Source organism: Podarcis liolepis (genome assembly GCF_965112155.1).
Source record: "Podarcis liolepis genome assembly, chromosome: 1".
NCBI lineage: Eukaryota > Metazoa > Chordata > Lepidosauria > Squamata > Lacertidae > Podarcis > Podarcis liolepis.
Window position 1 is genome coordinate 81,641,067 of NC_139554.1, and position 14,353 is coordinate 81,655,419.

General features: G+C 45.2%; 1 protein-coding gene across 1 annotated transcript; it reads right to left on the reverse strand.

Moving 5' to 3' along the window:
* Nucleotides 1–4,255: 4,255 nt before the first annotated feature.
* OOSP3 (oocyte secreted protein family member 3) lies at nt 4,256–13,710 on the reverse strand (the record flags this gene model as incomplete). Its single annotated transcript, XM_083498246.1, has 9 exons — nt 4,256–4,592; nt 5,300–5,509; nt 5,980–6,163; nt 6,625–6,736; nt 7,157–7,328; nt 9,247–9,350; nt 10,301–10,413; nt 11,026–11,204; nt 13,641–13,710. The coding sequence occupies 9 exons, from the start codon at nt 13,708–13,710 to the stop codon at nt 4,327–4,329; spliced, it is 1,410 nt and encodes a 469-aa protein (XP_083354372.1). The 3' UTR covers nt 4,256–4,326.
* Between the last annotated feature and the right edge of the window lie 643 nt (nt 13,711–14,353).

The following is a 14,353-nucleotide window of genomic DNA, read 5'->3' on the forward strand; positions in this document are numbered from 1 at the left end:
ACAGGAAACGCTGGAGTGTTGTACCGTTCCTGGGATGAACCACTGTCTTTTATCTGTGCCTTATTTACTGAAAATGGGATTTATGGTTTGTTTTCAGAATGATGTGTGCACAATCTCCAAAGGAGGGAGGATGCTTGCCAAGGTTAAAAAGGGGCAGAATGATCTCTTCATTCTTAAAACGTCTCTGGAGGGTGATGGGAAGGTTGAGAAAGCACAAGCACTGCGTGCTACAGTTCCCAATCATGATGAATGTGTTCATATTTGGCATGCTAGGACGGCTCATAGTTCAGTAGAAGAACTACAGGTGCTGCCGGAAGTTTCTAAGGGGTGTAAGATTTTAGAATGTGGACATGCTGTAAGTTGTGAAACTTGCAAGCTGGCAAAGGTAAAAGGATGCAGTTATCCAAAAGTTGAGAGGACAACCACTAGGCCTTTTGAACAAATTCACGTAGATTTGTGGGGTCCTGTAAAAGAACCAAGTCTGGGAGGGTCAAGGTTTCTGCTCTCGATACAGGATAATTTTACACAGAATTCCTGGACACACGGTCTCAAATCCAAGGGTGATGCAGCACAGCTGATCAAACGTTGGATTGAGGAGGTGGAAGTAAAGTTTTCCACCAAAGTGCAAGCTGTCACAAGTGACAGGGGAGCTGAGTTTACAGGTTCTGCTTTGCAAAAGTACTTTCGCAAGAAAGGGATACGTCACACAGTGACTTCACCCAATCAGAGGGGGGAGGCAGAGCTCAAGTGTCAGGCTCTGGTTAAAACTGCACAGGTGTTGCTGAAAGATTCTGGGTTACCTCCGAGGTTTTGGCTGGAGGCAATCAAGTATGTGAGCTTCACCTGGAATCGCACCTACAATTCCATGGTAGGGGACACACCGTTTGGGCTGTTGCATGGCAGGAAACCCCAGATTCATTTTTTGCGTATGTTCGGGTCACATGCGTCTGTGTCAGTACCTGCTGCTTTGCAGGGGCCAGATGGATCCAAGTTCCGGAAAATGATCTTCTGTGGGTATGAGCCAACAGCGAGTGCATGGAGGTTTGCATTTCCATCAGGTGATCAGAGTAAGTTACTGATCAGCAAGCACGCTGAGTTCTATGAGCAGGATGAAAAGTCAAAACCTGCTTCCAAGCGTGATGTTCTTTCAGAATGTCTTTCTGATTCAGAACAGGAAGATTCTGAGGGGGAGGAAGAAGAAACTGAGTCTGATGATGACGATCAGGTAACTGACCAAAGTCAGGAACAGAAGGAGGTATCTGTAATTTCTCCACAGGTTAAGAGAACACCCAAAAGCGAGCCCAGTTCTCCGGTGAGTGTAATGGAGAGGGTTCGAAAACGTTTTAAGTCAGAGGGGGAATCCCGTGAGGCTGAGGACACAGGTCCTGGTGGCAGTGAGTCAGAGGTAACATCTGAGTTTGTGCCCAGAAGGTCTAGTCGCTCAACAAAGGGCATTCCGCCGGAAAGGTACCAAGCAACAAGTGCGTGGGCCTGGTTCGCACAGTGTGATTCTGGGAGTGTTGAAGGGGTTCAACAGGTGCCTGGGAAAGATGCTGGGAAGGAGCACAAGGCAAAGGGAAAGGTGTTGAACTCAAAAGGGTCTTGTCAGAAGGTGCGGCAAGGGGGAGTGTTGGAGTTGGAACTTAACGAGTTAAGTTCTTCCCATGATGCCACACCATTCTGACGTCAGCTTTCGAAGCTGGGAGGAGTTTGGGAGGAGTTAGTCAGTCCCACTCTGTGTTCCGTGGGGAAAAGACGCAGTTTGGCATGGCTGCAAATAGTCCTGGAAATTCCTGAGAAATGTTGGAATAAAAGCTGTAAATAGACAAACTGGACTCTGTGTGTTTGTCTGGATGCTGAAAACAAGCTGGTGACAGTTCTACACCGCTGTGCGAAACTCTGCTGAGCCGTGACGGAGAGGCGCTGCGGAAGTGTGCCGGGCAGCCATATATCGCTAATCGAGGTTCGTAAATCAATTAGCGGGAGTCACGGCTGATAACAAATGTCACAGCTAAGGGGGCGCAAAATTGAGGATCCATTTGGAGGCACCAAATTTTGGTCTCACACAGCGCACCATATTATGAAAGATTACCCAAGTCCACTCCTGCGTTACCAAATATTCGTATGGTGGTAATGCTGCTGTTGCAAATCCACTTCAAATCAGGCTGCAACCTGGTAGTGGGGCCCAGCCCACCAGGCATAGATCAAGCAACAGAGCATATTTGGCTGCTGGCAGCATAGCAGCTTTGTACCTGCTAGCTGTGATGATGAGTGATGGAGGAAGAACACAAGGCAAGTTTGATGGAGACCTCACACTGACCAATTGGCTGGGTGGGGCTGCAGAACTACATAGGTAGAGTAATTGCTCATGGCTGTCTGGTAAGTGGCCTGGGGGATTTAAGCTGTGTACACATTACCATTTGTTCTGGCTCTGTATTCTCCCATTGCTGGTATTTGAAGCATGACATTAGCCACAATCCATATCTACCCTGTAACCACATGACCTGGAAAGCTGTCTGTGGACAAACGCCGGCTCCCTCGGCCTGAAAGCAAGATGAGCGCTGCAACCCCATAATCGCCTTTGACTGGACTTAACCGTCCAGGGGACCTTTACCTTTTACCTTTACCTACCCTGTAGTTCCTTGAGAAATACTGCTATTGGATGCCTTCTTCCCCTCAAACTAGCTTCCATCCGAAGGTAAGGCACATTCGTGTCACAATTAAGCAGAGGAGTACACCTTTGAGATAGTCATTGCATACGCACATCAAAAGCAGAGTAAGTTGGGACAAGGAACTTCCTTGTCATAGGCAATCCCGCTGTTATTATTCTGTGCCTCTCTGCTGCCACCTGTTCCTCAAGCTGTTTATCCAAAGTAACCTCAGGTGACACATTTTGTGGTTTGGAAGCATAAAGTTAAACCGCTTACTCAAATTGGTTTTGTTTTCTTTACAGTGATAGAGAAAATGTCTTTATTATGAAAGACATTTGAACAAGAGAAGGAAGTGAGATAGCAACAGACAGGCAGAAAGGGATGGGTGAGGAGTGATTTGCAAATCCTCTCCTTTAGCACCAGTAACTTCTATTCCTGAGGCTCCTCAAAGCATTAGCATGTTGTTGTTTTTCCTCAGCTGGTCTTCATTGGGGGAAGGCTCATTTTAAAGTGAGAAAGGACTGCAGAGGAACAGCATTCCCGCCCTACCAATATCTCCTGACTGCTACCCCACATTAGTGTTACATGACAAAGGCAGGTTGGGAACTCCTCTTATTAGTCCCCCTAATTTGTAGTTATTCTGTCCTGATTAGCTGACTCAGTGGAAGAGGGCAGCAAGCTAGGAACTTCAACAGTTTACAAGAGAAAGTGGCCATGTTTGTTTCTAGTGGCAAAGATCCCGTGGGTCTGCCTATTTTCCAGCTTGCATATCTAAAGAAGCATACACATGATCACATAGAAATATGAGTGGGTGGTGTAAAATTCAAAATGACCTCCAAAAAGGGGTTGGGCAAATCTGTCAGTTTTGATTTCTTTCCATTTTACTTTTTCCAAATACAGTGGTACCTTGGGTTAAGAACTTAATTCATTCTGGAGGTCTGTTCTTTACCTGAGGCACCACTTTAGCTAACGGGGCCTCCCGCTGCCACTGCACCTCCGCTGCGTGATTTCTGTTCTCATCCTGAAGCAAAGTTCTTAACCCAAGTTACTATTTCTGGGTTAGCAGAGTCTGTAACCTGAAGCGTCTAACCCGAGGTACCACTGTATTTAAATCAGTATGCAAAAAAAAAAAAAAGTCCCCATGAAAACCCATCAGCATGTTAGTGCAAATTTCTCCTAATATACACAGATTTGTATGCAATTTTCCCATCTAGACACAGTTTTCATAGCACATTTTTCCCCAATATACTTTTTTGCATGTTATTTTCACTCATATATGCAGTATTATGCACAAATTACTTCACTGGAGAACCGCATTGCCAAATTTGGACAAGAGTGAATTTCAAAGGATGGCGCTGCTTCAGAACTCAAATGATTTCAGGAAGTGTGAATTTGGTAGGTTCACCTTTAAATGCAAACTGAATCACATTTCTCCCTCATTACTTTCCAATTTCGAAAAGGTCCTAAGGTCTTTCACAGGCACCACTAGGCAAGCAATTTCTAGAGAGCAGAGGAATACATCCATGGGCCTGCCCTTCCATTTTTGTTTTTAACTCTCCACTTCAAATCCCTTGTGTACAGTTTTTAATAAAATACCACCACACTTTTGTGTTTTTGCACTGTCAATCATTTATTCGTTAAACAGCTGAATCTTCGGAGAGAAGCCATTTGCCCACTAGCTGCTGGCTGCTCTCCTGTCAGGTCTCTTGGAGATAGCTCTGGATTTCCCAGTGGAAACAACAGCTACTGAGCCAGTTGCTGCAGGTGCCATGGCAACGGCACTAACTTCCACCAAAGCCGCACGGATGGTCTTCATGCGATATCCACGACGGGACCGTCTGCTGGAGCAGTAGCAGCCCATAATCGATAGAAATATAATGAAGGCACAGGTAGTTATTATGACCATGGTGGCAATGGAGAAGGGGAAATGGAGGAAGAACCCTATTGGAGGAAGGGAGGGAAAAGAGGAGTGTCAGCAGAGGCAGTTCACAGAGATGTTATAAAGCTGGTTGTTCCTTACTTCATCCACATCACACAACTATTTGTACTTCAAAAAGGTACTGTGCAATAAAATACAGAGCTTACTGGGTGTCAAGGCTTTCAGACCTACAGGCCTCCAGTCTCAAAGTAACTGGTTGTTGCTTTTCAGTGGCAAGGAAAGTATACTCTGCAGATGCCAAAAAGCACTTTTGCTGGGGGCAAATACAGGTTTTAGATCTGAGCCCAGGCTCAAATCAAGCCTTACAAAAAGGGGATGTCATCTACTGCATCAATAACAGGCCCTTCTCCACACAGCAGTTTATTGCGGAGTTGGTGCTGTTCACACCTAGTTGTCTTGCACCGTGTCTACACAAAATAATGCCATCCTATATGGCCCAAGTGAAAGAACCTTGTTCAAATCTCATGGAATTCCTAGGTGACAAACTGAAGGGCTTGTTCCCCGCTATAAAATGCAAGAGGGCTATTTTTTAATTCCATCTTATTTCACTCCTAAATATTATGGCCAAAAACATGCCAGGATTTTATGCAGCTCAATTTGGTTGTTTGATGTTAACGTACATAATTAGTCTTGTCAGTTTAAGTCATTGCTGTGCTGAAAAATTTATCATTGTGTTTGGACCATTCTCTATTAATTCTGGAGCTCTTACCAGATCCTTCCTTCACTCTCTCCCTCACGATAATAGTCACCCTCTGGTTAGCAGGCAACTCAGCAGCCTGGGGAGCCTTGAGTGTGGCATAGCTGGTCACCACAGACATCAGCTCAGAAGTGCTGAAGTCATTCAGTGTGGAGGAGCTGTTTGTTGGCTTTCCTTTCAGTGCAAGGGGACCAAGCTTGAGGTTGGCTTCTCCAGACAATCCTGCAAGGAGGAAGCACAAATCAAAGGCTCACAAATCCAGACCTTCTCGCCCATTTGTTGTCACCCCACTGCCTTAACACAGTATTTTCAGCCTTCTCTGTACAGCTCTTGTATAGAAATGAACAGGACAAGCTGTTTTAACTCTCCTCCAAATATAGGACATGGTTGGAAATGTTGTTCCCAGCATTTATGGTGAAACGAGCGAGTGAAGCCATACAAGTTACAAATAAGTGGCTGTTTCTGTTTGGGTGCCAAATGGAGCTAGTTGACCAGCGGAAGGCAACATGGTGTCCTTCAGATGTAGACTACAATTTCTATCCATCCCTGACCACTGACCATTGTGACTTGGGAATACTGGAAGCTGGAGTCCAACTGCATCTCTGCAGTAGGCAGTCATTCTTTTGAACCTTTTGATTAGCAGGTACATAAAGTCAACGATTACAAAATAGGTTTTAGGGAGAGGATTTCACCTTTCTTCTGCTGTTGCCTTCTCTTCCTCTTCTTGCTCTCACATCCACTAGGAGAACCACAACAGGAGCAATCTCCTCCTTCATAGGAACTCCATGATGCAGTAGTGAGGTCATAGGAGCATGCCTTGTTGCGAGGGTCCGCAGAGCCAACAGGCACCGCCTTCAAGTGACATATGAGGTAGATCTAGACAATCAAATTAGGTTGTACATTAGGTTGTGACTCTGTCCCTAGCATTTGTAGGCTAGGGAGGACCTTGCAAAACCAAAACTGACACACACAAGGGCAGGTTCATCAACCCAGTGGCAGAGTGCAAATGCCTGGCATGGAGACTCAAAGACTCTCACCAGCACCGCCAAAACTAGGATGTGCCATTCAAGCCCCTTGTGAGATAAATGGGGAGGGGGGCAACATGGCCCATGGGCCCTCACAGGATGGGAAAATTGGAAGGCTAACAGAAGGATGCCCTCATCACTCACGCAGACTCATTGACATGAGGCAATGTCTCATCCATAAAGTTGACATTAGATTTTCCACATGCTTACTAACTCCACTGTCCCCCCCAAACAGCAGTTGACCATAAAACTAGTGTAGTACTTGTCCCATATCGGAGGTTCAGTTCCTTCCCCCCCCCCTTCCCCCTCAACCTGGTGGTTGGAGGCCCCAATGAAGGTGAATGTGTCCAGCTGGAGGCGGCGGATTCCATCTTCCTGCGTGGGGAGGAAACGGGAGTTGCTTTGCTGCCCATCTACAAGGCACCTGCAATACAGACAGAAGCAGGCATGAAGGATCCAATTTCCTCCATCCTATTAGTGGCATGAGTGCCACACTCATGGCAGAGCTGGTCAATTTCTAAACAAGCTAAACATCTATCAAGAAAAAAGAAGCGAATGTACTCTTATTTCAACAGGCATGTAGTGTTTAATATCTCTTCCTTTCTTTTGCACAACAACAATTTGTAGCAAACTCTGGATCTAGCTAAACACAAGGGCGGCGGCAGCACATGGCTCTGCTGGTCAGCGCTGAAGGGAGCTGCCCTCCAAAAACATCTGGAGGGCACCCCTAGCTTAAGTCCCATTTTCAATTAACTTCAGTGTTGAATGTGGTCACAGCCATAGAACCGATTCCAGTTTTCTTTTCCCCTGTTGCCATTCCCCCATGTCACTCCCCATCTCCTACCCATGGTTTGTGATGACTTCGTATTTCACAGAGGACTCAGCGTTTGGCCGGGCAACACACTCATCAATGTAGATCTTCAGAGGAACGTGGCTGCCCTTCCTTACTGATGCTTGGATGTTGATTAGATCCCCAAGATAGTAAGTGGGGTCAGACCTAGGTGCTGACCAGGTACCTGGAAGGAAGAATATAGAATCATTACATACACGTCAGTAAGAAGCAAGCCAAGAGCCACATAACTACAAGCTCCCTTGCTAGAACACAGCACTTCACCTGCCAGTATTACTTCCAGGTTATTTGGAAGGACTTGGGTAAGATGTCTTTAATGGGCCCCTTCTGTTTAAGCCATTTCCTCCTTGCTGCTGTCCCTTCTCCATTTTAAAATAATTTTCTATTGGTTTTTAAACAAATACAATAACCATTAAACACTTAGCAAGCAGCACATCTAATGGTGTTTGTTTTATCCGCTGTCTCTAGTCATACACTTACACATTCAACATTCAAACATACTGCATAATGTAACCTCTCCACTGACTGATCAGCTGAGGAGGGGCCTATGTGTCTGTGCATGTATGTGTTCTGCAGGAGCATGAGGTGCCCATGCCCAGCCCTGGCAATTAGCCCCTAGTGCAGTGGTTTTCAACCAGTGTACGGTGGCACCCTGGGGTGCCTTGAATGATGGCCAGGGGTGCCACAGGCAACAGTGGCCTCCACCCCTCTTTCCTCCCCTCCCTCCTCAAGTCTCTGCTTCTCAAAGGCTTGCACAGCTGTTTATTGCACCAGCCCTGGCCACAAGCTCCCCAGGCGAATGGTGCCTCTGGGGCTGGCCAGGGGGTACTGGTTGCCAGGAGCTGAAGTGGCCTTGGAGTAAGCAAGCAAGTGGGTGAGGGAGTCCAGCCAGCCAGTCCACCAGCCCTTGCTGTTGGGAATGGACAGACAAGTGGGAGGCCGGACAGGCAGGTAGGCAGACAGGCATTGCACTGGCCTTGTGTTTGCTGTGTAAGGCCTGCCTGTGAGCTGAGTGCCGGGTGCTGAAGGGGAGCCTTTCCACCATGCTGGCCTGGTGGCACCCACCGCTGCCTCCCAAGATGAGAAAGATGGTGGCCTCACATTCACCTTCAGCCAGTCTCCATTGCGCTGCTAAGGCTTGAGGCATCCTCTTCCCAGGCTCCTGTGGGACGGCATGAGGAGGCACCTTTCTTTGGGGTGGGGGGTTGGCTCAGAGACCAGGAGCAGCAGCAGTGGCTGCCCAGAGGACTCCCAAGGAGAGTGGAGAGGAGAGGGAACATTCCACGAGGGAGGGTTTTCAAAAAAGAGTGAGAGGCTGCCAGCTCTGAAGGCAAGGGGTGACATTACTGGGCTCCTGAGTGCCACAGGGGTGCCACAGAAAGAAGGTAGTTGGTCAAGGGAGCCATGGACTCAAAAAGGTTGAAATATTAATAAATGATGGTCATGATGATTTATTTATACCCCGCCCATCTGGCTAGGTTTCCCCAGCCACTCTGGGCGGCTTCCAACAAAATATTAAAATACAATAATTCATTGAATATTAAAAGCTTCCCTAAACAGGGCTGCCTTCAGATGTCTTCTAAAAGTCAGATAGTTGTTTATTTCTTTGACATCTGGTGGGAGGGCATTCCACAGGGCGGATGCCACTACCGAGAAGGCCCTCTGCCTGGTTCCCTGTAACTTTGCTTCTCACAGTGAGGGAACCGCCAAAAGGCTCTCGGCACTGGACCTCAGTGTCCAGGCAGAACAATGGGGGTGAAGACGCTCCTTCAGGTATACTGGGCCGAGGCCAAGGGAACTGACCAAGGGTGAATGCAGCCTGTGAGCCAAAGACCACCAGCCATTACTGTATAAAAGCTTACAAAACCCCCCAAAAAACCTTGCAGAGGTGCAAATGGAACACGTGTCCACCAGAAGCAAACGACCCTATAAGAAAACACCTTTTGTTTCCCAAATAAACTATTGTCACCTCTCTCCAACCAATGTTTAATCAAGTGGGCAACTCTGTTCCTAGGTTTAACTAATATTGCAGCTTACTGTAAATTGGAGAGAGGCATGCTAGCCAGCTGATTAAGAGCACTCACTGTCATAGACTTCAAGGGCAAACTCCAAGCGCTGATTTTCCATCACGGTGGATTTGAAAGGGATCCATGTGGGCTGTATTCCAAGTGAGGAGACATTCCATGACCTAGAAGAGAAACCAAGTTTCATCTACTTCCTTCTTATATAATTCAGAAGGCTTATTGCTCTTTCTGTAGAACAGATCTTATGCATCACATGCATCTTCCTTCTTTTTGCATGCTGTTATTATCCTTGTAGGCCCCCAAAGTACATGGTGTTTTAGCAACTGCAGACTAAATTGCCACACTTTGCTAAGGATCAAACCTCAGGGACAGACACCAAGGACATCTCAACATCTCCTTAACACAATCCATCCATTAAAACATTCTTCCTAGAATGAAAGATGCTACCTTGGCCAGATAGCCAATGGGAGAAGCTAGATCCACACATTTAAGTATTTGGAGACCAGATGTGATCAAAAGCATAAGAGGCATGCTGCCGGAGGCGTTGCAGACCCCTCAGACTTTGCATCTGTTTGGGGGCTGTTTGTGATTCATATGACAAAACAATTTCATGGTTGGCACATTCCTACTAAACATGATTTTATCTGGAGACATTTATGAGTCCTGGATATATTTTGTATATATATGAACCTTGTATCCCATGACTGAATATATGCTACACATTTATGCTACTCATTCTTTTTCTAGCTCTTTTATTTTTATTGTCCTCGGGGCTTTTTTTTCAGCCAGAAGTCTCCGGAACTCAGTTCTGGCACCTCTCAGGTGGGTGCCATGGCCATTCTAAGAGAACGAGCGAGGCATTCATGGAGAGTTCCAGAACCTCCCTTTCTAGAAAAACAACACTGATTCTCCTTACCATCATGACTGGGTTTTTTTAATTTAAAAAATGTATTTTAGTTTGCTACTTTGCTTATTGTCTTTTGCAAATCTGAAGAAGAAGAAGAAGAAGAAGAAGAAGAAGAAGAAGAAGAAGGCCCCACCTTCTTTTCTTACATTAATGGGATAGTCCAGCATCTCTCACTTGCACAATATTCCTTCCAGAACCAAGACTTACCTTAGGTAGAAACAATCTATGGGATGTGAGAATTGACTGGTCCGGATCACACCATTTGCAGCGGAAGGTATGTAGTAGAGAACATTTCTATAGTGAATACTGTCTGGGAGGAACTAGGAGTCAGATATAAGTCGTAAGTCTATAGGATCTTTTAGAAGACTGTGAAAGAGATAGCATTTCAGGAAAACCCAATGTTATCGAGCCTATATAAACTCCCAGTCTTCTTACCACCCAGCTATTCAAAGCAGAAATCAAAGCTATGCAGTACAGAGGCAAGTGCAAACCCCCCAAAGTCCACTGAAGCTGTCATCTACACAGCATAATGCTAGAATGTTAAATTTATATTTTGGTGTCAAACTGCTATGACACAATCAGGTTAGATTTCATGAAAGAGCATTTAAAGAAATTCTGCTCATCACCCTTTGCCCCCCCCCATTCAGTTCATCCTCTATTTAAAACCCCATTCAACTCATCCTCTATTTAAAACCTTTTCTTATGAGGCAATAATCAATATTTTATTTATAGACATATTTATGGATATATTTTTAGCCAATTCTGCGCCCCCCTCGCCTGCTCCCCTGGTGGGGGCTCACCTCACCACCCCCTAGCTACAGCTCTGTATATAACCCAGACAAGTCACAAAGGATCCTGGAATCCTAGATTTGGAAGGGATCTTTGAGATCCATCTAGTCCAGCTTCCTCAATTCTGTGTAGGCTTTTCTTACTTCTCTGATGGCTCCACATGCATGGAGAGGGTATTCGAGCTGCAGCACATCTTGATAAACAGCAGTCACGGAACAGCCAGATCCCAGGGTCAGTTCATGAACGCCAACAGCCACGCCCGTCCCAAAGAGATCCACCGGCACTGTGATCAATACGTGCGAGCTGCCGCATGACACGGACACTGCAGAAAGCACAAGGACGGGTCATTTAGTGAACACTGACGCACATCATTTTACAGTCATGAACAGAACCAATATCTTACTGTAAAGAATATGGCAGCTAGTAGGCCAAGCACCCTCTCAGCTCTGCATCTTGCTTTCCACCTTGGCTAACCAGATGCCTATTGAAATCCCTGAAACAGGATGCCAGAGAGAGTGGCAGGTGATGGGGGAAGCAGCAAACATCATCACCTTGGTTGGCCTAGTATGGCCATGCTATGATGCACTGGGGTTGTCACACCATCCTCCCGTCTTAATTTTAAGAATTTGCAGTTAGGGAGCAGTCGGAGAGATATGTACACAGTTACAGATGCTTCTTTTGTTTGTTTTTTACTTTTAAAAAGTTCTCTTTTTCTAAAATAAAACAGACCTATTGCCAAGTAAATGGGTTCAGCATCAGGTCAGCAGAAGCAAACCCCAATGTATTCCTGTGCTCCTGGTAGTGCTATCATTCATCAAGCGAGTTTCAGCTTAAAACATGAAATTGCACATTTTCAGAGAGTTGCTTTTTCAAAACAAAAAAACAAAAAAAACAACAACAACAAAAACCTAGAGGGAAACTTGGCCATCAGGCTGAAAAAAGTTCTCCAGAAGGTCACAAAGTCAACTTTAAGGTCTCAAAAAATTGTTAATTACTTTTGACATTATATTTAATAACATCCTGTGGTGACATTTTGATGGCCCCACCCCAGATGGACCTACAATTTGTACGTGTTTTGGAGAATGGAAAGTTTAGCCTATCAAGAGAAGCAGTGTGTATGTGTGTGTGTGTGTTTGTTTGTTTTGTTTTTTTGAATAAGAAAAAAGGCGCTGGTACTCACTATGAAGTTGTTACAATAAGTGCCACATCACTGCTTTTCTCAGTGGTGGCTATCAAGTCTTTTATATATTGTATGTGTTTGGATTATTAATGTATTTGGATGACTTTGTATGATTTTATTGTTTAAACTTATGCCAATAAAGGCTAAGAGTGGCTGGGGAAACCCAGCCAGATGGGCGGGGTATAAATAATAAAATATTATTAATAACAATAACAAGTGCCACACTTTTAACATTTGGGAGGAAAGTTGCTGGTGCTGCATACCCTTGAGTACCCCCAGAAAAGAAAACACTGAAGAGAAGTATGCTAGAAGCAGAGGATTATCACCTGCCACCTTGGATTGGGTGGGCCCTCCAGCCACTAGGCAAAACTACCCAAAGGAATGGGTTTTCTTCACACCCTCCAAGCACTAGCCAATAATACCCGATTTAGCTTCTATCTACCTAGTGCACCACCTAAAATCTATCTTCAGCTTTATTAATATAAAGCCTACCACATATTTCTCTTGAGGTCTGCCTCGCAGCAATTCAATGGATTCTGCTTTTGGCTGGACTAGAGCCTAAGTAACTGCTGGCATTTAAGTTTTCAGAATAATTGTGGGGAATGGCTCCTTTTGTTGCTTTGTCCAAGTTGTCCAGTGTGCAACTGGAAACCTGGTGCAGTGCAGTCTAATTAATGGCCTTCCTCTTTGTATGCTTCCTCAGAGAGGAAGCCCCACAGAGGTCACAGCCCTTACCCAAGCCTGATTCAACAGAAAGCTGCTGCTGCCCCACCTTCCAGTGACCTTTGGGCTCTTTCTTCATGGCCAGTTTCCCCACTCCCACTTCTCATTTTGTGAAACATACCATAGTTTTCCGTGTATAAGATGCCCCCATGTATAAGACACCCCCTATTTTGGGGGGCTCCAAATTAAGAAAACACCCCTCAGCACTACCTGTGTATAAGACGAGCCCCCATTTTAAACCTAATTTTTTGGTAAAAAAACCCTAGTCTTATACATGGAAAAATGCGGTAAATCATATGTTTGCTCATCACATCCTGGTTACTCCATCCTATAACTTCTGGTATTTCTATCATAAAGGGTTTTTCTCTTCCTCATTCCACATCTATCCCCCATTTTGAGTAACAGCCTGTCTGAAGAAGAGTTCTGGAAGATTCAAATGTTCCCCCTCACCCATTTTAGTTAGCCCTAGCTAGTAAAGCTAGCCTGCTAGCATGAAACAATCTCCCCATGAATTCAATGCAAGTTAAAGAAAGTTGTCCAGCTATCTCCACTTAGATCAGTCAATCAATCCAGGCCAGTACCAGGCAGCTTCATAGTAAACATTTGCCACCAATCACTGCCCAGACTAGTTTTTTAATGACCTTATACCTTGGCTGGTTTCATAACAGGAGGAATTTCCTCTAAGAACAACACAAAGCATCTAACAGCAAAGACAAAGTCAACACCTATTAAAACCAACCCCATGAGAGTTAGCATACCATTACAAAAAAAAAAAAAAAAAAAAGTTTCAACGGTTCCTAGTTAACCCTTCCACACAAGAGAATTTCAACTTCCCCTTCTTCCCCCAGCATTTACCAGAGTTATTTTGGGCAGAAACAGCAGCAGCTAAAAGAAATAAAGCCCACAGCCGTAGGTGGTTCTCCATCCTTCACAGCTACCAGCCAGGTGGGAAAGAAAGTGTCCTCCTCTCCCATTGGCTCCATTTATAGTCCATGCATTGCTCAGGTGTCTCTGCATTCTCCAATGGAACCTGCTCATTCATGGTTCTATTTCCCTTTCTAAACTGGGTAGCCATTTCCTAGCAATTCATTATGAAACAATTATAATAACCTCAGAGGCGCTGTCCTATGTAAACCGCCTGTGAAAGTTCATCATTGATAGTTTGTATATGGAAGACTTGGTGAGTCCTTCATTCTCAGGCTCAAGGACCAAATGGGGGAGCATGTTGAATCATGGCATATACATATACAACCACTTGGTTGTTTACAGCAATGGAGAGGGGCAGATGCAATCCTCAATGTACTTATCTGGGAGTACGCTCCATTGAGTCCAATAGGACTAGATGCATGGTTGGGATTGCAGTCCAAGTCTAACTGTGTTCAGTGGGGCTTACTCCCTAGTAAATGGTAGTAATTGAAGCAGTGCAGCAGAAGCCTAAGCATGTCTACTTAGAAGTAAGGCCCACTGAGTTAATTAAGGCTTCTGCCCAGGTGTGTGAATGGGATTACAGCCTTAATCATGGGCAGCTGTTGAGAAGACAAATGTGTGTAAGATTATTCTGCTGTTCC